The sequence below is a fragment of the Nannospalax galili genome, unplaced genomic scaffold (assembly GCF_000622305.1).
Source record: "Nannospalax galili isolate Female #2095 unplaced genomic scaffold, S.galili_v1.0 scaffold456, whole genome shotgun sequence".
In the NCBI taxonomy this organism is placed as follows: Eukaryota; Metazoa; Chordata; class Mammalia; order Rodentia; family Spalacidae; genus Nannospalax; species Nannospalax galili.
In genome coordinates, this window is record NW_008337055.1 from 417,654 (window position 1) to 443,122 (window position 25,469).

The following is a 25,469-nucleotide window of genomic DNA, read 5'->3' on the forward strand; positions in this document are numbered from 1 at the left end:
TCGTTTCTCATTTGGGTACCGAAACAAAGTGCATGCCTGTGTCATAGTTCTTCAAGGGACCGGAAGAAGGCGGGGATTCTTGTTCCCGCCCTTTCCTGTCTGCTTTCAATAAGGTCCGCAGCGATTATATATAAGGGCCAAAACTTTCTCTAAACTTTGCATTTTTTGTGTGTGCTTCAATATGTCTGGTCGAGGCAAGGGCGGTAAGGGCCTGGGGAAGGGCGGCGCCAAGCGCCATCGCAAAGTCCTGCGCGACAACATCCAGGGCATCACCAAGCCCGCCATCCGGCGCCTGGCCCGGCGCGGCGGCGTCAAGCGCATCTCCGGCCTCATCTATGAGGAGACCCGTGGGGTGCTGAAAGTCTTCCTGGAGAACGTGATCCGCGACGCCGTCACCTACACGGAGCACGCCAAGCGCAAGACCGTCACGGCCATGGATGTGGTCTATGCGCTCAAGCGCCAGGGCCGCACGCTCTACGGCTTCGGCGGCTAAATTTGCAGTCTTTTAGTCACGCACAAAGGCCCTTCTCAGGGCCACCTAAATGGTCAAAAAGAGCTTAATGCTTTTATGCAAAGTAAAATTGACGCATGCGAGGCTAACACCTGCAGTTTTGTGGATCACTAAAATGCGGAGAAACCAGAGGGCGGTGGAAACCGTCTTTTAACTCAAGTGATGCTTTTCGTTGCTTAAATGTAAGTCAGCATGCTTTGGAGATTGTGCTATGTCCAGGTTACCAGCCCACAGGCTGCCTCAGTGCTCGTTAACCTTATGTTACTAGTGGAAGATCAAGTGGAAGGGTTCTCTTGTAGTGCAGTCCTAGGACTAAACATTGGGACACGTTTGTTTTCTACTTACAGTTGTCAGCTGTAGGACGTAATTGTAAAAGGCTGCTGTATGTCCTGAGCATCCCGTCCTTTAATCTTTTAAGTACATCCTTAGGTCTCCTTACTAGGCTGATGATCAGTCTCTACTTGTCCTGTACGTGAGGATGTAAGTAGGTCACTTAGTCCAAGGTCTAAATACCCCAGGTTACCTCTTGACAGACACATGAGGACAACTTAGAAGTCCCTTATGAAGAGTAACTTAGACCTGTCATCCTAGAATAACAGGTTTTCCCTCCATGTAGAAGTTGTACTTCTAGTTAAAACTCCTGTCCTCTAACCTCTAAGGGTGTAACTACAGGAGTTACCTAAGAACCACTCCAGTCGTTGATCTGTTGGGTCCCAAAAAACATTAACAATGTGGCCACTGCCACTTCTGATCTGGTCACTCTTCCTAACTTAGCACGGTCAAGATCAGATTCTCACAAATCTTTCCCCTTGCTTTTGTAGATCCTACTTCAATGATTTTAAAGATGAGTTATCTCTTGCTTTGTTCATTCACAGTTCTGTGATTTGTCTCTCCACAGCATGCTGCTGGTGAGACATTCAGGCCCTGGCCTGGGAGAAAGTGTTGTCAGCCTTCCAACCCTATTAATCACTGCAATAAAGCAACCACATGTTTCAGGGCACCTCTGTCCTAAGCTCCACAAAATTACAATCAGTCTTCTCTATTGCAGTTTTGAGCAGCTCAAAAATGTTGATCACCTCTGTGCAAAAATAAAATAAGTCTTAACGGGTTCTCCTAGTATTTACAGAATAAAACCCCAAATTCCTCTTTTTTTTTGTCTGCAGCCTTCTTCCATAGCCTAACTGTATTCTGGACTTGACTGGAATGAGTAAGTCATATTTTTCAACTGAAATTGCCATCTGTATGTGTCGATCTGTCTGCATTCATGAGAACATAAACTTTGTGAGCCTAACCCTTTCTACCTGTACATTGGTTAAGGCCAGTCCCAAGCACAGAACCTAGTGCATGGTGGGTATTCAGGTCATCAGTGTGTACCAAATCAAAATAAAGGATGCAACTCTAGATAAGCCCAAACTGGTTTCCCTCTACATCTCTGCAATATAACAGTTAAATTGTGATCAAGTATTTGACCGAGTTTCCACATAGCATGGTAATTAAGAGCAAAACTTTGCTTTGAAAAAAAAACACTTTGCTTTTAAGAAAAAAAAAAAAAAAAAACTTAAAAAAATCCTATTAGTCCGATGGTCATGTCACACCTGCTACTACAAAGTTAATTCTGAGTTTCTGTTTACAAACTGCCCTCCTGGCTAACCCTCCTCAGTCTTGCCTTCTTCTGTTTTCGACCTGCAGAACATTAAACTACTTGCCATCCTTTGTATCCTAATCTGCAGCCTTGCTTACCTTTGTCTGAACACTGCCTGAAATGCCCTTGCATTTCAGCCCACTTTAGATTCAGGACCCAGAGCCAGATCACACATGCATTATCCTATGGAGCCAGGACCATGTTGCTCCTAGCTCCTTCCTCCAGACAGGCCTTCATATTCACCTGTTCAGAGGACCTCTTGGAATTCCTAACACAATTTTGTCAGCTGTTTTATTTTCCCAAAAATGTTTTTAAAAAACACAGTGAAATCAGGTGAGAAGTGATTTAATCATGTTCCATGTGGATTCAACTATACTGAGATGGAATCTTGATACAATTATACAATAGTGTGTGTGTTATCTTGAAGCATTTGAAAATATTTTCAGAGGACATCAAAAAGCTTCACCTCTGAATACTTGCAAATGCAACTCTCAAGAATAAGAGAATTTTACCATATATTTAAAAAGGTTGAAAACAAAAGGTCACCAAAGTGATCTGCCGTCCAGTCCATGTTTTCTGTTGCCTTCACATACTCTAGAGTCAGAATACATCTGGATATGTTTAGTTTCTCTTTCCTTCTTTCTTTTTCTTTCTTACCTTTTAATCTTTTTGAGACAGGGTCTCCCTGTAGCCCCAGATGGCCTGGAACTCAAGATGTAGACCAGGCTGGCTTTCAGTCTGCCTCTGCCTCCTGAGTGAGTGCTAGGAAGCCACACCTGGTTTGTCTCTTTAGTCTCTTAAGGTTGAACTTCATTTTTTTTGGACTGGGTCTCATGCAGCCTATGTTGTCCATGAAGTATTTAATTGAAATTGACCTTGAATTCCTGATCTTGCTCCCAAGTACGGGATTTTAAAAAGCTCCAAGTCCCAAATGAACCCTGTGGGGATTATGTTAATCAGTGAGCTAGAAGCCTACCCCTACATTGGATGTCAAGTGCATTCCACGTTCTGATCTTTGTTCATGTACAACGGTTCCTCTATTCCTCGAATTCTTTGTCAGCACCGATTCCAGTGAGTCCAGTTGAGAAAGGTGAGGGCATTTAATCATCAAATTTAGCGGGTTTTAGTGGTGCCAAAGTATGCCATTCTGGGACAATGAGAAAAACCGCATTTGGGGAACTGCCGTTTATACTGGGTACTTGCTACCACGTACACTGCTTACTAACTTAAGACTTGAAAATTCTTATACTTAGTATATTAACACAGCGCTGGGGAAACATTCCCAGACTTAACTACTGTCTGTGGTTGTACGGGATACATATCCGCAGCACCCAGATGCAACACTCCCGTTGAGCACAAGTAACCATAGCAACAAGCCCTTAGTGTAAGCTCCTCTCAAGAAAAAATAGGTGGCCCTGAGAAGGGCCTTTATGTGCCGCTACACGTCTGTCTTAACCTCCAAAGCCGTAGAGCGTGCGGCCCTGGCGCTTGAGCGCGTAGACCACATCCATGGCCGTGACGGTCTTGCGCTTGGCGTGCTCCGTGTAGGTGACGGCGTCGCGGATCACGTTCTCCAGGAAGACTTTCAGCACCCCGCGGGTCTCCTCGTAGATGAGGCCGGAGATGCGCTTGACGCCGCCGCGCCGGGCCAGACGCCGAATGGCGGGCTTGGTGATGCCCTGGATGTTGTCGCGCAGGACTTTGCGGTGGCGCTTGGCGCCGCCCTTGCCCAGGCCCTTCCCGCCCTTGCCGCGTCCAGACATAACGAAGAGAACTCACTCAGTAGTTCAAACACCCTTTACGGCCACTATTTATATGAGCAATGCGGACCTTTTAGGAAACTGAAAAGGCGCGCGCGGGAAGGCGCTGACCCCGCCTCTCCACCTTGCCTGGGGAAAGGCAGAGGGAGGGGACTTCTGGTCTTCTGGTCTTGTTTTCCTGCATGGTTCTGACAGCCCGTATTCTGCAATTCCCCTAATCACTCTTAAAATTTGTAAAAAAATGGGTGGGTGTAGTCCTCCCCTTCTGTACAAACCAAGATAGCTACACCACAATACAATGAAGATTTAGTTTTAAGGACGAGGCCCTTCTCGATTTTTACAACCATTAAATCTGACCTGTCATGAGGTTCTTCATCTCTGTTAAGGGAGCCAGTGTTGGTTGAACGCTGTTTCCCAAATTATGAGATGCTGGTTATATTGGAAAGATGACTCGCCCATACTTGAGTTCAGATACTCTTAGTAAGAGGTATTGCTGTGGCCAATGCCTGGTCTCATGATCTGGCTGCCCACCAGTGTGTCAGTGCCAGGGGGACAGTAGCATAGCTAATTCGCTAATTCATTAGATAGACAAAAAGCAACACGTTCTGTGTCCTATTCTCCTAATAAGGTCCTGACGGAGTTTTACTCCCGGACGTTGGCTTCGTGTCTTTGGTAGATGATTCTCAATGTCTGCACATATGCTTGACACATCTCTGCACACTACCAAGGACATTTTCCTCACCATTTACTGTTTCTTCCCTTCCTCCCACTTTCCCTTCCCCTTCTTTTCCTTTCCTTCCCTTCCCCTCCTCTCCCTCCCCCTCCCCTCCCCCCTTTTCTTTTTTCTTTGCAACCTGGTCTTACATTGGAGCCCAGTTTGTCCTGACCATATGCTTTTTACTCCAGGATGGAGAACTGGAGGTAATCATCCTTCCTTAACCTCCCTAATGTTGCCATCAGCGTTCTATGCCACCATCATCATCCTTGATTAAAGAGGTAATTTTGAAAAATCTGCTTTTGGTAGTGGTTGCCAGAGCTATTACTACAGTGATGGAAAAGAAAAATATTCTTTCCCTGCACTGACCTGGGAATTAGCTCATCAGCTAACACTGAGAAGTTCATGCCCCTCCTGTCCACGAAGGACAGTTAAGCATCACCGTTTCCTGCCATTCAAGAAAAATGTCAGGGCCTACTGTGTGCCCAAATGACACAAATGCTGTGCAATGCCACATTTATAAGCATACTCGCATCCCTTTTCTCTTTTCCTAAAGACCTCAAAGTCTACTTAAAGGAAAACTCAAGTCCTTGTGAGGCTCTGTCTCCTCCTCAGCATGTTCCAAGCTCCTGCTTGTGCCTGCGTGAAGCAGCTGCACCCTGAGAAAGGGCCTTCACGGCATCGAGGATTTAGAATATTTCTCAATTATAATAGAAGCTCTTCAGCCCCCACATGTAACAGATATTTCAGATGACGGACACATGAAAAAGGGAAATTGGATATTTGGGAGCCCAGTGCCCATGTTAGGAAATCAAATCAGTGCACCCTAGCTGTGCTTGATGGGAGTTTATGTGGTGTCCTCATGCTGTTTCACCCAGGAGAGAAGAAAACAGGTGGACTTGCTTTTGCATAGGCTTGAACACTACTAATTTTACAAAGCTGCCTTCTCTCTAGTCTGGGCTTTGTTATCATTGTTAGGACTATTATTATTATTTTATTTTTGATACTTAGTCTATGTAACCAGTTTTCCTGTAGCTTTTGAAAGTTTATAGGTTTTAGAATCACTAAGAACATGTTCTGTGGTATAATTTATAATGCCTTTATCACTCAGATGTTTACTATGGTAATAGTGTGGTGTCTAACACAAAACTGAAACCATAAGTTACATGGCTATCTTACTTTTTATTGATTTTAACATATAGAAAATAAATAGTTCAACCCTTAGTGTAGTGGAAATTTTGCTGTTTCAGGATATGTGAAAATTTCTGATTCAATAGTAAAAAATCTGTTTATTTGAGACACGGTCTCCTTTCCCAGTTGGTCTGGGACTCGCTAGGTAGACCTGGCTGGTCTTGATTTCACAGAGATCCTTCTGCTTCTGTCTCCCAGTGCTGGGAATAAAGATGTGTGCCACCACACCTGGCTCTAAAAACACATTTTTGATGGTCACTGTACCAAGCAAGTAAGCGGAGCTTTTCATGAAGTTCAGGTTTAGTCCCATGGCTGATCCAAGTTTTAGAAGCCTTGTCCTCAGTTCAGTCGCACAGATGATCCCAAGCAGTAGGACCGTAGCTATATGCAGCCGGTACCCTTTTCCTGCGAACACACGAACAAGTATTTTCCTGATGAAATCGAGTCTTACTTATTGTCCTCCATGCAAAAAGGCAGAAATTGCCAAAAAAATTAGGAAATGGCACTCGAGAGTTCCAATGCCCTTTCATTTATTGGGAGCTTCAATAGCTGTAGTACCAGTCAGACTATAAGAATGAAGTGGTGACATCTGATAACTGAATAACTGTAAGTTGGCCAATACCAGCTAGTACTTAGCAACTGCTACTGTGATTACAGAGATGACCAAAGTTCTAAAGGTTTTTTTTTTAGGGGGGGGTCTTTTTGAGACAGGGTCTCCCTGTAGCTTCAGGTGGCCTGGAGCTTGCTGTAGAGACCAGGCTGGCCTTGAACTCACAGATCCACCTGTCTCTGCACTCGGAGTGAGGGGATTAAAGGCGTGCACCACCATACCCCACTCAAGGTTCTAAAGTTTTTAAAATCAGAATTTTAATTTTATCTATAGCTTTGAAAAAATAAAAAGTGATGTATGCTACTGGAAAAGGGCACCTGAGTTGCCTGTGATCACTGCTGTAGAGAGAGGTCTTACATGATGACAAGCGCTCCTCTCTCTGCACACTGATGAAACGCTCTTCAGGGAAGCATGACTGCCTGGCATTAAATCCAGTTAAATGAACAACTTTGGGCCTAGTGTTTCTATTTTAGTAGCTTGCATTATAACATGCTATTGTATCCAAGAGACTTGGTTCTGGTTAGTACCACCCAATAAATGATCATTTTAAAGCATGCCAAGTTATTTGTATGGAATTAACTCAGTATGGCTAGAAGATGTCTTAGTCATCCAAGTGTAGGCCAGCATGAGTAGATTGAGTGACTATAAGGACTAGAAAAAGAAATATAACCCTCAAATCTTTTGTTTATTTATTTAACAAGATTGGGCCTTCGGTGTAGTGCCTGATTATTTGATGGGGAATATTTTTTTATGCTTCATTATTCAACAATAATTATATCAGCTTCACTGCAATGAAAACCCAGAAATGGAGTCTTTAAAGTCACATATATTGCCTCTGAAATAGTTAAAGTCCTCGGGTAGACACATCCAGCTAACGATCTGAGCTTTGGACAGACTGTATTGTATGTGTTAAAAGATCAGTGTCAACTATAAAAATTCAGAAACTATTTTTTTTCTTTCCAATACTGCTTATCTTTGAGATACTGAAGTTGAAAATATTTTAAAATATAAGAAATCTGTGTAAAATGTTTTAAGAACTGGAGGGAAGTTTCATAACCATGTCATCATGTATGTATGTGTGCTATGACAAAGGAGTGTTTGAGTCCAGCTCAGACCCCACTGTTCTTCAGCTAAAAGATGGTAAAATTCTTAGACGTGCCAATGAATTTCTTTGTGACTCAGTTTTCTTTTTTTAGTAATTGGTGCAGTTGGGTCTTCAGTGTTCATACTGTCTGAGAACGTGTGCTTACAGCTTTGATCGCGAAGAGGGATGTTGCAGCCCCCTCCCACCTCCAGAAAATGGTTAAAACACTAAAACATGGCAACCAACGCACCTTACACACTGATCCCTCAAATACCTGAAAAAGCAATTGATCTTTTCTGAAATAATCATCCCTCCGGCACATAGAACTTTGTCTTCTAGTGCCAATTCCTAGAACTTGATGCAGACTGCTCGAGAGAGAAGCCTGTGCTAATGCTCCCGGGAAAAACTCGAATTTCCCTATACATTTCAGTCAAAATAAGTTCACTTATGTAATCTTGAAACCGTAAGAATGTGCACAGCCATGCCCTCGAAAGAGGATTTGCAATTGATGCCCACAGAAGGAGTATTTTTAACGAAAACCCGAAAGTTATCTCCATTTGAGAGAAGTTTCAAAGGGAGTTGGGGGAATCAGGCGAGTTTCAGGGTGCCGATTTTGCATGGAGTTGTAGGAAACAAGGCAAGAACGAAGCCCAAGGGTTCTCGGATCCATTTCCCCCAAGTCCCTGATTATTTCGTGCTCAAGTTTCTTATATTTTTATTCTTTTTTAAGGGGCAACAAACACAGTCACAGGGCAGAGCGGAGGAACCCTTTCCCAGCAGCGCGGCGCACTGCGCAGGGAACCAATCACCACGCAGCGTCTCTCTATATAAACCCAGAGCCCTCAGTGCTGGGGACAAGCAGCTCTGACAGTTTTAGCTTACTTTTGGCTTCTTTAGCTAAAGCGAAAACATGTCTGAGACCGCACCAGTGGCTCCTGCTGCGCCCGCCCCGGCGGAGAAAACACCTGTGAAGAAGAAGGCGAAGAAGGCGGGTGCTGCGGGAAAACGCAAGACGTCCGGGCCCCCGGTGTCCGAGCTCATCACCAAGGCCGTGGCCGCCTCCAAGGAGCGCAGCGGCGTGTCCCTGGCCGCGCTCAAGAAGGCGCTGGCGGCCGCGGGCTACGACGTGGAGAAGAACAACAGCCGCATCAAGCTGGGGCTCAAGAGCCTGGTGAGCAAGGGCACCCTGGTGCAGACCAAGGGCACCGGCGCCTCCGGCTCCTTCAAGCTCAACAAGAAGGCGGCGTCCGGCGAGGCCAAGCCCAAGGCCAAGAAGGCGGGCGCGGCCAAGGCCAAGAAGCCCGCCGGCGCGGCCAAGAAGCCCAAGAAGGCGACCGGGGCCGCCACGCCCAAGAAGGCCGCCAAGAAGACCCCGAAGAAGGCCAAGAAGCCCGCGGCCGCCGCAGGAGCCAAGAAAGCCAAGAGCCCCAAGAAGGCGAAGGTTGCCAAACCCAAGAAGGCCGCCAAGAGCCCCGCCAAGGCCAAGGCCCCCAAGGCTAAGGCCGCCAGGCCCAAGGCTGCTAAGCCTAAGGTGACCAAGGCGAAGAAGGCCGCTCCGCGCAAGAAGTAAATGGCGCGTCCTGCTTGGAAAATCTCAAACGGCTCTTTTCAGAGCCACCCACACTTCCCTCAAAAGAGCTGACTCTTTCCTAGTGTTTAGAACTAGTTGAGTGGCTGCTGGGTATTTCCTGCGTTTAAGCAGCATGGCCCGGGATCGCCTGCTCCAAGCATGGCTGGTCCCTTTAAGGTCTGACACTCCAGTTATGGGTCCTGCATCCCCACATTTTATGGATCCCGGTCCAATGTGCCTTGGGCAGCTGCTGTTTCCTAGCCATTGAGCGCCCTCCAGTTCCTAAGCTGGCAGTTTCTAGCGCTAACCAGTTTTTGTTTTTCGCGCCCAGGCGTGGCCACGCGGGCCCTTCCGTGAGCAAGCCAATCGAAGAACAAGGCCCCAAGCCACGGTTTGAGCCCGTACATTTCGCTTTCCCATTGGTCTACAGGCCTGTCGTTTGAGACTTTCCCAATCGAAGTATTCCTTCATTAATGGTAGTCGTACGCCAATCAGGGGTTGAGATACTAAAATGTACGTCATGTATATAACATCACGTAGATGGCGTTTCTGCGACTTCTCCCTGGGTCGGTGGAGTTCAGTTTAGCCGCTGTTTCCCGAGGCTGAGGAGGTCAACTTTGTAAGTATACCGGAAATCGGGTATCGAGGCTGTATGTTCCCGGCTCCTCCCACCATCTGCGTGTGTTTTCTAGACCAGCCACATTGTTCTTAAATTTTCATAGCATTAAGACCCTGTTACTAAGATACAGTAAATAGGTCCAGAGTTGTAGCATCATTGGCAGTTCATCACAGACCCTCTTTCCCACATTGCTCCTCGGCTTGTTCTGAGGACCCGGGAGGCCGGATTATCTGTTCTCCCATAAGCAGTGCTTAGGGCAGTAGAGACCAGGAAACAAGGAAAATCCATTTTCGAAAGCCTCCTGGGTTGCAAGTTTGCTTCTCAGAGTTAGAAAATCTGGGTGTTGCTATTTCCATTTCATCCATTTTGTGTGTGTGTGTGTGTGTGTGTGTGTGTGTGTGTGTGCGTGTGTAGGTCATAGAACAATTTTTGCAAGTTGGATCTTTCTATCTACCACGTAGTTAATGGATATTGAACCCAATAACGTAAGTATTCTACAGATAATTCTGGAGCTGCTGGGAGGAAGTCACATTTAAAATCCCTTTCCATTTCGCTTATTTTGTGTCTGTACTGGCAAGCGTGTGCAGAGATCCAGGACGCCTTCCATTAGTGGTGTGTTTTTCCTTCCAGGGATAGACCACTTGCTGTCAGGCTTGGTGCTTTGCTCCTTTACCCACATGGATTCTTACAAACCTAACTTGCTATCAAAGGACTTTCCTTAAGAGAATAAAATTTTCTAGAGAAAACCAAAATCCCTTTCTGAGAGAGCAATTTGGTTGAATTGATTTGGATACACGGAGAATTATATATAAAAAAGTCTTTTTTAAATTGAAAGATTGAAGTACGGCGATAGGAGCAATAAAGGTCTCGGTCTCGGTCTCGAGGTGTCAGAATATCTGGGATCAGAACTTCTTAAGGAATAGAGGTCACATTTAGAGGAGTCACAATAATTGTGACAGAAAGTACTTAATAGAGCTGCTTCCTCTGGGTGTCTCCATATAATACTGTCATCAGGCATGGTTAAAATATTTTAGAATCATGAATGTTGTGGGCATGAACTGGTTGCCCGGGAGATGACCACGCTCTGCTAAAATTCTCCATGGCTGACTGATTAAAATTCTTTTCCACGGCTTGGAATGGTACAAGTTTCCCTGGGCAACTTTTAATCCCTTTGCCAACTGCTCCTTTACCTACCTGTGGGCCTGACCTAACTTCCTCGTGACTATCATTGGGTTTTTCAAGTTAAACATTCCAAAATTTGTATTTACAAAGTCAAGAGCTAAGAACGTCATCAGATAGCATTTGTAACAGGCTTGTTTCCTGGGTTTGCTCTAATCTGCCTACCTAGTGTTTGTACCAAGGCAGCTAAAAAACTATCTACAGAGACAGTCTCTCTGTAGGCCCAGCTGGCTTGAACTTGCTTTGTAGGCCAGGCTGGCCTGGCCTTGAACTCATAGAGATCTGCTTGCCTCTGTCTGCTGAGTGCTGGGACTAAAGGTGCGTGCCACTGTGTCCGGCTAAAAGTGCTTTGTTTTATGATTGCCCTCTGTTCTCTATAAAATATTCGTGAAATCATTACAGGTTTGGAACATGGTACTTGGGGTAACCTGAGGTCGGGCTCCCAGGCCATGGTCACTCAGATTGGATCCAGAATAAACTTTCTCTTTTAGGTGACAGCTATGTTTTTCTGCTCTCAACATGGCGCAGAGAGATGCCCTGACTGAAAAGGACAAGCAGTGTTCTTGGTCCTTTCTGTCGCCCTCCCAATTTGAATTCCCATCTGTTTTGGAAGGTAAGTAGAGTGCTAGGCTTGAGGAAAAAGATGCAGAATTTGTTCTGTCTTAGGCACTCTGTGTGCTGTTCAGTTTGTAAGACTTTGGAGTTTAGCACAGGGCATTAACGTCAGGATTCAGTTTGGAGAGTTTTGCCCTGGTTCTCGTCATCTTCTGTTCATGTTCCTATTTCTTGGACAAGTGGTCCATTCAAGAGTCTGTGAACTTGTTTAAATCTTCCATTTCTGTAAATATTTGTTGCATTCAGATTCTTACTTTGGGTGAGTAAAGACTAATGAAGATCATGCTCTGATCACCTAAGTGGAAGACCTTTTGGCATATGGTGTAGGTCAGTCTGTGACAAAAGTAATCCAAAAATTTAAAAAAATTTATGTGTATGAGTGTTTTGTTTGCATGTATGTAAGTACACCATGTGTGCTGTGCCTGTGGAGGTCAGAAGGGGGCACCAGATCCCCTGAAAATAGAGTTCTGGATGGTTGTTATCCGCCATTGTGGGTGCTAGGAACCAAACCCAGGCCCTCTGCAAGATTAGCCAGTGCCCTTAACTGCTAAGCCATCTCTCCAGCCCCCCCAAAACTAATTTTCAAGACCTTTGAATTATAAGAGGCTAGCCAAGGTAATCTTACTCAGGAAGCCTGTTATAACTGTCACTCAAAAATGAGGTTGTAGCATAGCACACTGATAACTCACCTATAATTCAGGCCGTAGGGAGGCTGAAGTAGGGTGATCATTAATTTGAGGTCAGCCTGGGCTACACAGACTATTCGATGATTTTATCACTTCCTTTTCAGTTTCCAAACTCTTAGCTTTTCTCCCCTCCCATTTCCACATTTTGTTCATTCTACAAAACCAAAATGTACTTGATGAAAATGTTTACTATCTCCCCATTTTACTTGAGGGAAAGCTCTGCAGGCATTTTTTATGAGCATCTATCTGCTGTTTGTAGTACTCAGTACTAGATGCCAGTAACAAGTGGCATTCATCTTTTACAAAGTTCTCCTCCTGATTTCGTTCATTTGCAGTTCCTTCTCCCTGGAAAAAATCTTTCCAGTGCTTCCTCTCCATCTCAAGCTCCATCTTGCTGCACAATTCCTCCAAGCTAAATATCTAGTTATTTCTAATAATGGTCCTTGGTGAAGTCGAATAGTCAGAAATGTTAGCCACAGAAAATGAAGCAACTGTGTTTCCTCTTGTTATCTCAGGTGCAGAAAGCTTGTCTTTATCTTCTTTTCTTCTATTTTTGTATGTTTTTTATTGAATTTCTAAAACCCCATCACTGAGTTACACTAGTGTCAGAGAATAATGAGACATAGGGATTTTTTTCCCCCTAAATAAAAGACGCCCACGGCAGTGCTTTTCTGACTCTCCTCTACAGGAGATTGACTTGACCATCTCCCTTACCTCCTGAACCACGCCATTCTGCTTGTGGGTGACTATCACATACAGAAAGAAAATATTGATTCATTTCGTATTAAAAATGTCCATATGTGAAATATCAGTATTTACTATGTGCAGATGGGGCAGAGAGGATGCAGAAAAATGATGAAATGAGATATCTGGATTTTCTTGAATTTTAGCTCTCATTTCTATAAGATACAGTGACTGGCCATTCATGGAAGTCAGCTTTCCATCATTAAAGGTCATTGTCACAGACAGAACTCCAATAACAAAAGATAAGCTAACCAATGAGTTTGACCATAGTTTTATATGGCATAGGTGCCTTTGGATCCTGAAACTCCAGATAATTTATCCATTTTGTGCTTCTGTAATAATACATTGATAGGGACTCGATGAAGGCAGGGATACCGCATAGTCTGTGTTATAAAAGCACATCCATACTTCTTTTTTTTTTTTGGTCATTTTGAGACAGGGTCTCCCTGTAGCCCCAGCTCTCCTGGCAGTCACTATGTAGACCCGGCTGGCCTTGAACTCACAGAGATCTGCCTGCCTCTGCCTCCTGAGTGCTGGGATTAAAAGGGTGCACCACCTCGCCTGGCTTGTACTGTGTTCTTTAAGAAGGAGTCTACATGCACATGATAATGGTTTGTTTGCTGTTAGTTGACCTGCAATCTACATATCATCCACACTGACTCACGAGGAATGCCTTGGTGTTTTCCAACCCCCACCCCTCTGCTCTAGACAGAAGACAATTAAGAAAAAAATGAACCAAATCCATACATCTCAGAGAACAGACTCAACATTCGACCAGAGGGGCTAGAATAAACTTTGGAGTGACTGACTGCCTCCCTGTACAATCAGCTGATGAAAGATGAGATAGAAGACAGATCTTTAGGATTCTAACTCAACGGTCTTCTCAGATTGCTCCTCTCTGAACCAAACATAGCTTGAAGATTCAATTTCTAGAAAAAGAAAAATGAAAAAACAACAGAGAGTGCAGGATTCACCTTCTGTCTATGCATGTGCTACGCAGAGTCACCTGCAAGATGACCAGCCTTACAGAAATATGACTAGGGGAAATGACTGTAACTTAAGGATACTCTGCTCTGTGCAGCAGCCAGCAAGGTGCATCTTCACTTTCTTTGACCTCACTGTGGTATCCTTTCCTTCTGGGTATGTGCAGGACTCCTTAAATGACCATGTTGTATCCCACTTTGGACAAAGCAGGTCCTAGAATTTCTCTGTGGCTAGCTGTGAGACAAAATGGCGGAGAAAGATTAATCTTTTAAATGGGTTACTGCTTACTTTGGGGAAAAACTGGCTCTGGTTTTCTTGTACTGGGAAGAGAAATGCTAGTTTCTAGACCTTGTATGGGGAAAAGATAGAGCAAAAGACAGCTGAGTTTGAAAGCCAAAAAATAATGTTCGTTTGCTTTTTTTCCTCCCTAGAAAAAGATTTGTTTGGGCTGGAGAGATGGCTCAGCGGTTAAGAACACTGGCTGTTCCTGAAGAAGACCTGGGTTTGAATCCCAGCACCCACATGGTGCTAACAATCATCCGTAACTCTAGTTCCAGGGGATCCAACAGTTCTTCTCTCCTCCCTGGGCATTGAACGACATGAGTGTACCTACCTACATGCAGGCAGTACATAATACACATAAAATAAAAATAATGAATGAAAAATAAAAAATATTTTTATTATTTTTATTTTATGTGTATGAGGGTAATGCCTGCATGTAGGTAGGTGTACCTATGTGATGCAATGCCCATGGAGATTAGAAACGGGTGTCGGATCCTCTGGAACTGGAGTTAAGGACAGTTAACCGCCATGTTTGTGCTGGCCTGGAACGTTTTATGTAGACCAAATGTGACTTGAACTCAGAGAGACCGGCCTGCCTCTACCTCCCAAGTGCTAGGATTTCCAGCTGTTTCTGAATCTGCTTCTGGGATTAACTCATCATCATCATTATTACTGAGTTTTTGACCCAGGTCTCATCCATCCCATGAAGGTGTCAAACTGGATATGTAGCCAAGGATAACCCTCAACTTCTGATCTCCTGAGCCATCTCTCAGTCCCAGGATTACAGGCATGAGCTACCTCACTGAGTTCTAGGACTTTAACTTTGGGGTATGTTTTTTGTACAGGCAGACATGTAAGCCTGAAATGACTATGTAGAATAATGTGCCAATGGGCACATAGAAAATATGTGAATCACATGTGTGATCTTAACTGAATTCTGTCACACAACCCCGCATGGTTAGTCTTGCACTTACCATATCAAAAGGGCGAAGTGTCATGGGTTTTATTGTCTCATTGGGTGAAGGCTACTTTCTCCTACTCAGAGGAATAGAATCTGTTCTACCTCTGGCCCTGGGCACAAACATATTTTGATCTGCACCTTAAAACAGAACAACTGATAATTGCCTCCCTTACTTAAGAGTTATTCTAACTAGGCCTGTGGATCACCTGAACAGAATACCCCAGGCCAGAAAGGGTGATAAATCTGAATACATGTGAAAGACCTGGGAGGAGAGATTATCCTCTTGAGCAGATGGTGTGCTCATATGGTCCAGGAGTCCCTTTTTTAGGGGGTGGGGTGTCTTTTTTTGACACAGGGTCTCCCTGTAGCCCCAGCGGGCCTGGAACTCACTGTGTAGACTAGGCTGGCCTTGAACTCACAGAAATCCGCCTGCCTCTGCTTCCCCATTGCTGGCACTAAAGATCTGAGCCATCACGTTGGCCCCAGGTAGATTCTTACAGATACTCACTGCTAAGCCTGCCAGCTTTTCAAACCACAAACTCAAAAAGCATAAATTTTCCTGTTTCTTTCTCCTTAGTCGTAAGCATGTTTGCTCTGATGCTCTGGGGTTTCTTGCTGATTTTTTCTGGAGTTCCCTGCACACCCTTTCTAGCTGCTTGCTAACCCTCAGAGAACTTGGCCATTTTTCTTCCTCTTACCCAACTCCTTCCTCTTAGCAGCTGTCAAGATTTACATCTTACCTATCTTACCTGCCCTGCTTTTTCTATCAAGCCTTAAGAAATGCTTGGTCCTTCCTTATGAGTCCATTTGTAAATTTTTTTTTGGGGGGGGTTGTTTCTTTGGTTTTGTTTTGTTGGCACTGGGGATTCAACCTTGTGGGGTGGTTGATTCTCCTATACCTTTTCTTCTCTTGCCCTCCCTCCGAGAATGGCTCAGGCAGACAAGGAAAGGAAAACAAGGGGAACTTTATCTGCAGGAGTAACAATTCAAACAGGAAAGTAGGAATGCAGAGACCTTTGGTGGCAGTAAGGTGCCAACTGAGCGGGGTTGCAAGTGTTGCAGCTCTGTGCTCTTGCAGGCTTCTGAGTGCCAGCCTATAGAGTTTTGGCAAGTGGCACAACACTAAGCTCTTGGAGGGTCTCAGGACTGCCAACTGAATGCAGTTCTTTACAGAACAAGTCTGCAGAAAGTAGGTAGCTGACCAGAGTAGTAAGTCTCCTGCCTCTGGCAGGACTCAAAGGCTGAGGGAAGAACGGTGGATCAGTGGATCTTGAAGCGGAGCAGTGACTGAGGCAGAAACAGATTCCCTGAATGCGAAGTAGGAATAGAGTCTCTCAGAGCGTGAACGGTGGGAACTCCAGCAAGTTCCCTCATCAGAGGCATGTCTGCAAGTCTGTCTCTGGCATCCTAGTCTCCTACATCCCCAGCCGTTTTTGTTTGTTTTGTGTTTGAGTCATGTCTCTCTGTAGCACCAGCTGGTCTGGAAGTCACTATGTAGCAATTATTTTGCTTTTTTACACAAGGTCTCACTATATAGACCGGACAGGCCTCAAACTCAGAGCTGTCTGCTTCTGCCTTCCATGTACTGGGGTTAAAGCTGTGTGCCAATCACGTTTGCCTAAATTCTTTTATTCCTGAGATCAAGAACCTATCAAAGGGAACTCAGATCCCATAGTAATGCTATCCTTATGTAAATCTTTAAAAATAGTAGAAATAAGCTGGATGTGCGGACACTGATGGACCAGGATTTCTGGGTCATGCTCACCTAAATAGTTCATAAAATGAGCTGTAGTTTAAAGAAACAAATAGCTTTAAAAAACCAAATTTTTAGTACTTGCATATCCCCAAATGTAACATTATTTGGATGTTTGGAAAGGTGAAACGTTGTCAGTGTCCCTGCATTTATTGCACATCCTGTACCTAGTACTACAGAAAATAAAAAAAATCCTATTAACCCTATTTAGTCAACTATCAATACAAACTTGTCAAACCGTTGACACCTCTTTAGGTCCTAAGGCACTGGAGGACTGAATAATTTAAAATACATGATTTAGGTAATTTCCAACAACGTAATAGTATGTACAGCGATTTTGATTAGAATTACAATCTAAATAAAGGAGCTCCGGTACCCTTGTTAGACTGCACTACCAAGGCTTTTATTTGGTTTTGCTTTTTAGATGTGGGCTTCCTAATTCGGCCTCAAGCTCCCCAACGGGCAATATTCACGTCTCCACTACCATACTAAAACCTCAACGTATGCCAACGCGTGGGAAGGTTCCCAGGAACATTTAGTTGTGGTCCACGTGATGACACATGCAGTTAACCACAGGACTGGAAGGCCAGCCTGGTCCAGCGTCCAGAGTGCCAGGCTTGCTGGGCATACGGAGAGAACCAAAGCAGGCCAATTCCGATATAGCAAAGAGGCTTACTCGCTAACCGGTTAGAGTGATACGGCTCCTTCCGGACAATGGAGTTGGCTCTTAAAAGAGCCGTTTGTTTTACAGTTTGTGTGCATACCCAGACATTCAAGCCCTCTCCCCGCGGATGCGGCGCGCCAGCTGGATGTCCTTGGGCATGATTGTGACGCGCTTGGCGTGGATGGCGCACAGGTTGGTGTCCTCGAACAGCCCCACCAGGTAGGCCTCGCTGGCCTCCTGCAGCGCCATCACGGCCGAGCTCTGGAAGCGCAGGTCGGTCTTGAAGTCCTGCGCGATCTCGCGCACCAGGCGCTGGAACGGCAGCTTGCGGATCAGCAGCTCGGTGGACTTCTGGTAGCGCCGGATCTCGCGCAGCGCCACGGTGCCGGGCCGGTAGCGGTGCGGCTTCTTCACGCCGCCGGTGGCCGGCGCGCTCTTGCGGGCGGCCTTGGTGGCCAGCTGCTTGCGCGGGGCCTTGCCGCCGGTGGACTTGCGGGCCGTCTGCTTCGTGCGCGCCATGGCGAGGGGACCAGGGGCAGGCCAGGTGGCGCGGAGGCCCGGGTATTTATGCAGGAACCGAGCCACTCTGATTGGGTCCCGGCAATCGCTTCCAGGCTCCCGGCCCTAATTTGCGGAAGTGCTTGTAGCGGCTCAGGATTGGTCAATTCTTTCTGCGCGGATTCCGATTGTTCAGCATTGGCTGTTAGCCCGCCCCCTGGGAGGAAAAAAACCTGAGTTATAAAATCCTTTTTTTTTTTGCCTCTAACTTACACGTGAGACGGTTCACAATTAGTTCTGTGATCTATGTGAGTACTTTTGCCCTGCTGAAACGGGACAGAACAGGCTACAAGGACAAGGTGTCAGTGTTCACCCCCCTTCCGCCTTTTTTCTGCCCGAAAATTTCACTAGCTGGTTCTGACTAGTTTGGAAGCTGCACTGACTGTTACCTGAACGCGGTAGCCTGGCTGACTGATGCTCTCGTTCTCTCATCCGAGGCTCGAAACCATGCTGAGCTACACAAAAACTTTCCACTTTTAAGTATGGTTCATGCACCTCTGTTTCATCGCAGTTTAGTGGTTTTTTTTTTTGTGTGTGTGTGTGTAACTGTCTCAGTAGAATTCCATGTACACGCAAGGAAACTGATGGTGGCGTCGTTCTTTATCCTGAGGTTTGCTTAGCGCGCACTTTTGCTTTTTTCTGAATTTAATATCCATGCTGGACTACTAAGTCCCCACGCGTTTGAAATGTGAAACCTCGGTAAAAACTGGCGGCGAGGCATGTCCTGGAGGTTTCTTTGTGACTGCACTCAGTCGCCCCCATACCCAGGGCAGAGACCCAAGGCCTTCAGGGCAGAGCTGCTTTTGTCCACGTTACAGAATTCCTTTATTTTCAGGTCTAAACGGGACTGTTACAACTTACTTTCAAATTACAAAAAGGATGTGTGACAATAATAAAATCAGTCCACAGGAAACAAAATTCAGTGGATTCTCCACAGAGCTCATTTCTTTCCCGCGCTCAGAAAGTTGTAATATATTTTACAGGCTTTAAAATCTACTGGATTCTTTGGTCCACTCACAGTTACGGCTAGTCGATCCCCATCTGCACATTCCAGCTGCGCCTGGACCACCTTAGCGCTCTCCTCCTGTCCTGATTCTCCAGCTCCAAACTGAAATTCTATACTTCACCTCCCAAGTCTGTTATCACAGTCAGTTCGGTGTACTTTGTAAATGTTTTCCCATGTTTGTGATAAAACTTGCTCTAAATATGTCAGAAGCTGGCTGTGGTTTGCTTCAGGGAAACACTGGTGCGTTTGTATGCTGTCATGGGCAATAAGTGCTCTGTGGAACAGTAGCGCTGATTGCAACTATTTTTGTTTGGAGACTCCAGTTTAAATTCTTGTAACTGGCTTCTTTGTAGAGTGTGTCTCCCAAGACAATGATATGCATCTTAAAAACTGAAAGCCATTGGTGGGAGCGTTGGTGCCTGCCTGCCTGTAATCCTAGCACTTGGGATGTGGAGGTTGGAGGACTTGGAGTTAAAGATGGTCTTGGTTATTTAGTTCAAGGCCAGCCCTCACTGCACAAGACCAACCCCCTGCCCCTCCAAGGAATGCAAAGCTACATTTCATAAAGGTGACAAAATGTTGCCTGTGTAGGAGACGGCAGAATACATTTTGGGGAATGCCTTTTTTTGGACCTGAAAATTTCATGTTTTTATTAGTTTTGTGTTCTTCATTGCTAATTGTAGATTTTTAAAGAGAAAAAATCAAAACCTCCCTTTTTGTTCCTGCTTTTTTGTTTGTCCTTGAGGCTTCTGTTAACGCAGCCCTCCTCTCACGTTTCAGCGAATGCTCTGGACACCCTAATTTTGGCCTTGTTCACTTGTATAATTTAGTTTTGTATTTCTTGATTTCAGTGTTTGGGTACATTCAGATGTGTGAGGAGGAAAAGAAAGGTTCTTTTGTTCTGGGGTGCATGTCTGTCTTTAAAGTGTGCTGTTCGTGCTCACAAAGGAAATGACCTTGATGAACTGTTCTTGAGCAAACACAAGGTTTCAAAACTTGCTATTAAAATAGCTAAAAATGGGGCTGGAGAGATGGCTCAGCAATCAAGATCACTGGTTACTCTTGCAGAGGACCAAGGTTGGATTACCAGCAACCAACAGGCAGATGACAACTCCAGTTCCAGGTAGTCTGACGACCTCTTCTGACCTCCACAGGCACTGCATGACACGGGTGGATCTACCTACATGCAGGCAATACACACATATGCATAAACACATAAATAATAAACAAATAAATAAATATTAAAAAAAATAGCCACCAAGTATGATTCATGTTTGTGAGGCACAGTCTCTCTGCATACATGCAGTGTGGCAGACAGTGTCAAACAATGTTTCCACAACAGGGTCTCTGTTTCCTCTCCTAATTAGATGCAGGTTATCGAGGGTGTTGACTGGAGCTGAGGTCTTCTGGGTACTTGACTAGAGATCAGATTTCAGATTCTAAATTTAGTTAAAGCAGTTGTGGTTGTGTGTGTGTGTGTGTGTGTGTGTGTGTGTGTATCTGAGGGTTTCGTTTTCTTGCAAGGTAATAAAATGGTTCGTTTATTGTTTTATTGTGCCATGTTTGTTTTCTTGCAAGGTAATAAAATGGTTCGTTTATTGTTTTATTGTGCCATGAGTCCCCAGAGTTTACACATTTCCCTAAATCAAATTGATTACTACAGAAATACCATAACTATATATCTTCATTTTATCTCCTTGACTGAATCCTACAAGTAACAGTTACAGTCATGTTCACTTTAAAGTTCTGGATTACATAAGACTGAGGACAGTGTTTGCCACTCAGAATTCAATTAACCTGAAAATAGGAATGCATTTCAGACAGTGGAGGGGCACCAGATATTACCAGCTGCTTTTAAATGAATGGATCTCTGTCAAACAAGTATGTGAAAGATATAGGAGACCAAAAAAAAAAAAAAAAAAAAAAAAATCCATTTCCCTCTAACTCCCCATGTTTTCACCTGTTTTGGTGAATAATAATCAAGAGAAAATACAGTATGACTGACGATCCCTCAGCTATCAAGACCCAAAGACCTAACAGAATGCTTGATTTTCCAGAGCACTCATGTGTGAAAAAGTGGGATGGGATTGTTCTAAGGCAAGTCACCACGGAAAGGGAGGGGGAGATGTCAGTTTACAACTGAAGTTCCCATCTCGGGTGCTAACGTTCATCCTCCATGTGGTGGTTCAGTTCCTTCCTTGGAGGAAGAGAAAGGGGAAATCAAGGTGACTTTCTTTTTAATAACATTTTAATTTTATGTGTATGAGTCTATTGCCTAAATGTGTGGAAGCACACCCCTGCAATGCCTATGGAGGTCAGAAGAGGGCACCGGGAATCCTTTGGTATTGGAGCCCTGGTGCTGGGATTAGAACCTAGTTCCTCTGCCAGAACAGCCAATGCTCTTACCCACTGAGCCATCTCTTCAGTCCAAAGTGATTTTCTTAAAGCTTGTTTTTTTTTTTGAAACAAGGTCTCCCCCAGTAGCCTGAACTTTCTGTGTAGACCAGGCCAGGTTTAATCTCGCAGACATGTGCTTGCCTCTGCCTCCCAAGTAAGGGGATTAAGGCGTGTGAAACCACACCTGGAGTTTTACAGCACCGTTATTCAAGCGAGTGACTACACATAGTAAATAATTTTTATATTTAAGTCGACTGGGTGCTACAGTGTTTAAAAACAGCTGTGTCTCCACAGGGCGTTTGGTAACCAAACATGTTGACAGACACTACAACAAGGACTTTCCTACCTTGTAGTGCTAAAAAGCGTTGGGTCTCAGAAATCGTTACCGAATGACCAAATCAATTGATGCAGGACATCAAGTAGGTTTCTAGCTCCTCCAATTGAATAGATGGGTGGCCCTGAAAAGGGCCTTTGTGGGGACAGCGGTCCAAGCACATCAGCCGCCGAAGCCGTAGAGCGTGCGGCCCTGGCGCTTGAGCGCGTAGACCACGTCCATGGCCGTGACCGTCTTGCGCTTGGCGTGCTCCGTGTAGGTGACGGCGTCGCGGATCACGTTCTCCAGGAAGACCTTCAGCACTCCGCGGGTCTCCTCGTAGATGAGGCCGGAGATGCGCTTGACGCCGCCGCGCCGGGCCAGGCGCCGGATGGCGGGCTTGGTGATGCCCTGGATGTTGTCGCGCAGGACTTTGCGGTGGCGCTTGGCGCCGCCCTTGCCCAGGCCCTTCCCGCCCTTGCCGCGACCGGACATTCTGAGGAGACTACACACTAAAAACCTAAAGAAAGTAGCAATCTGAGAAAGAGCGTAGATTGTGCAGGTTGACGTTCGCCTTTATAGCGACTTGGCGGACCTCATTGAAAACCCCAAATGTGGGCGGTTACATGGAGGAGGAGGGCTGCCGCAGAACGGAAACAGTTCCGCCCAGGAATCCCAGAGCAAAACTTTGATGGCCGGTGGGGGAGGAGAACACAGCCTTTTTTGTCCTAGGATTTTCGTCATCTGTTTTAGGGCCTGCGAAAATTTGCGTTGACATGCATTTGAAAAGCAAACCTAAACTCCATGGATCCTGGCAAATTTTGGAAATCCCATTTCGACACATCCAGTCAAAGTGACTTTTTTTCCAAGTGAGTGGAGAGCTGAAAACATTTGGGTCCTATAGACTGATTTCTCCAAGATGTCAGTAGATGGTCATTATTTGAAATTCTGTGTTCATCCCCCTCTGCACAATACTTTCTTCAGGGAGCATTCTAAAACTGAGCTAATAGTTCATTAACCCAGACGGGGTCATTTTGTAACCCAGCTGGTTTCTCACTGAGCATCTCACTATGTAACTTGGGCTGTTCCTACCTCCCGAGTTCCAGGATTTGTAACAGGCCCAGGCTATCATGTCTGTCTGAAACTGATTCTTAAGCAATTAGTGTCCCCATGTTTTTCAGCCTCTGTAAGCAATATTGTTTCGGTAATTAAAAACTGAAGAAATCAATTGGGGAGACTAAACTTATTTCATGTAGAGCAAAATCCACAAAACCACTGACTCTTCCTGGGAAGTTTGACAAAGTGTAAGACAATCGTGGGTATTGTTGAGGCAGTACATACCTTTGATCACAGCACTTGGCTGGCAGATGTGAGCAGGTCTCTTGAGTGTGAGGCCATCCTGGTCTATATAGTGAGTGAGGTCCAGTCTATCCAGGGATTACCTAATGAGAATGTGTCTCAAAGAAAAACTAAACAACTCTTAAGAAGACCAGGAACAGTTAGCTGGGGGTTCGGGGGGGGGGGGGGGGGGGGGGGGGGGGGGGGGGGGTGGTGGTGGTGGTGGTGGTGGTGTCTAGCTAGAAAGTTGCAGAGTAGGGACACTAAATGGTCTCAGACATTGAAGTTGCTGATGCTTCTTGTGTTTTTATGTTTGTCTAGTTTGCTTCCACAGTGTCAAAAAAAATAGACTTGAAAACAAGGAAGAAGGGAAGGCTATGTGTTCCAGTATAAAGTGTTTCAATGCTGAATGGAGATTGCCGAAAGCTACTTCCCTTCCTCAGTATTTACTATTGGTTCATTGACTCAAGCTTACTAACCTCTTTTTTCAGTTGTAGAATATTAATTTTTAAGCAATAAAAATAGCTTGGTTTTATTAAAGTAGATGGGATTCCAAAGATTGGGACCTGTGAGATGGCTCATTGAGTGGGGCCGACTGGCTCTAACCCTGAGGGCCCGAGTTTTATCCCAGGGACTCATAGACTGGGAGGGAACCCACTCTGGAAACAAACACCTTTTTCTGTGAGCTTCATACCTTGGCATGAGCTCAATCATGCTGTACAACACACACAAAATAAATACACAATGTAGCAATGAGTACAAAAAAAGTTGCCTACACTTTTAATCCTGGCTCTTAGGAGGCAGAGGCAGGGGGATGCCTTTGAGATCAAGGTCAGCCATGGCTACAGGGAGACCGTGTCTCAAAAAACTGAAGCCGAAACTAAAAACTCCACAGATTCCTTGCACATGGACAGTTACTGTTTTTCATGCCAATTCAGCAATATTATCTTTATTTTTCACAGTTCTTTAACATTTTTGGTTTCTGAAATCTATGAGAATCACAGCTTTTTTCCTCAGGAAGCTAAACAAACTTTTTGATGATTATATTTTAAAATTAAACTATTATAAGATTATGAATTACTGTACAGGCTAGAAATGAGAAATTGGTGTGGCCAAGGTAGAAACATGAATAAAAATAACAATTTTTTTTTGCTTCATTATATGTAGGCCAACAGAGAGGTTAAGATACATGTTTTCACGCTGAGCCTGGATCACTAATATCTTGATGTTTGTGATACTTTTAGGAAGGGTACTTTCCTTAGCTTGTGGGTTGGGCAATCTCTGATTAGTCATGAAGGTGAGAGCCTCTTTCCCTTCCCCTTTTCTGGGGCTCATTAACCTTCTCCTTTCTTCTTATTCTGCTTCAGTTTACCACTTTAAAATAATGAGATAAAGAAAAATGCCCTTTGACTTGGTTGAACGCAGAGTGGGCTAGGATTGCTCTGGCCCCTTCGCATTGCTTAGGTCTGGGACATTGACCCCAGCCCCCCTGTGATAATTTGCACATGGGAAACCTGAACGTGCAGACAGAACAGCTAAAGATTCATGAGATCTGGGCTTTGTGAGGACGGCAAAAGGGTTCTGGTCAACAGAGCAGCTTTAAACTTTGTTGAGTAATATTCCAGTTTTGGAATTAAAGCAAAGGCTGGAATGGATTTCCTCTGTTATCCCGTGAAAGCCGGCCTGAAAGACTTGCTGATAGTTCTGATGGACATTCTAGGAGGGTGGGCTTTTACTTTATTTATTAAAGCTCCATATCTGTGCATTTAGATATTTAATTTGTAAGATATAGGTTAATACAATTTAGTTTGTTCATTTCAGAGTCCATTACTTCTGTCCCATTGAAAAAAATAACCCAAAGTTTGTAATATAATGGTCAAAGAATAATTGTCTCTGATAAAAATTTGCTTGTTTGACCATATTTCAACTTTTCATTACACAAAACCCTTATATATTTGATATTTTTAAAAAATTTATTATTTTTATATTTTATGTGTATGAGTGTATTGCCTACATGTATGTGAGTGCACCCGTGTTGTGCGATGCCTTGGAGGTCAGAAGAGGGTGTCGAATCCTGTGGGACTGGAGCTACAGATGATTGTTAACCACCATGTGGGTGCTGGGAATTGAACCCAGGTCCTCTGCAAGAGCAGTCAGTGCTCTTAACTGCTGAGCTAGCTCACCAGCCCCGATATTTATTCTTTTGATAATGTTCTTTTGATGCTGGTGTTTCAAGAGTTGTGAGCCACCCACCCAACACTGGTGATGGGATCTGGACTTGGGTCCT

The 25,469-nt window shown here is 44.7% G+C and overlaps 3 protein-coding genes and 1 long non-coding RNA gene across 9 annotated transcripts; 3 read left to right on the forward strand and 1 right to left on the reverse strand.

Annotated features, from left to right (window-relative positions):
- Positions 1-175: 175 nt before the first annotated feature.
- LOC103733097 (histone H4) lies at positions 176-580 on the forward strand. Its single transcript, XM_017797840.2, has one exon. It carries the CDS (start codon positions 182-184, stop codon positions 491-493), a length of 312 nt encoding a protein of 103 aa, XP_017653329.1. The 5' UTR covers positions 176-181; the 3' UTR covers positions 494-580.
- A 3,012-nt stretch (positions 581-3,592) lies between these two features.
- On the reverse strand, positions 3,593-23,092 carry LOC103733091. Its single transcript, XM_008831857.3, has 4 exons — positions 22,050-23,092; positions 17,761-18,156; positions 14,212-14,216; positions 3,593-3,927 (listed from the first exon to the last, which is right to left on the reverse strand). Exons 1-4 carry the CDS (start codon positions 22,337-22,339, stop codon positions 3,605-3,607), a joined length of 1,014 nt encoding a protein of 337 aa, XP_008830079.1. The 5' UTR covers positions 22,340-23,092; the 3' UTR covers positions 3,593-3,604.
- LOC103733090 (histone H1.3) lies at positions 8,374-9,129 on the forward strand. Its single transcript, XM_008831856.3, has one exon. The coding sequence runs from the start codon at positions 8,424-8,426 to the stop codon at positions 9,081-9,083; it is 660 nt and encodes a 219-aa protein (XP_008830078.1). The 5' UTR covers positions 8,374-8,423; the 3' UTR covers positions 9,084-9,129.
- On the forward strand, positions 9,580-17,735 carry LOC103733089. 6 transcript variants are annotated; one of them, XR_003849363.1, is made up of 4 exons: positions 9,580-9,702; positions 11,373-11,494; positions 13,635-14,018; positions 17,658-17,735. It is a non-coding gene; the product is annotated as an uncharacterized LOC103733089 (long non-coding RNA). The 6 variants fall into 6 exon arrangements; XR_607216.3 differs by having other exon boundaries at positions 13,635-14,066; positions 17,331-17,665; XR_607217.3 differs by having other exon boundaries at positions 17,331-17,665.
- Positions 23,093-25,469: the final 2,377 nt, after the last annotated feature.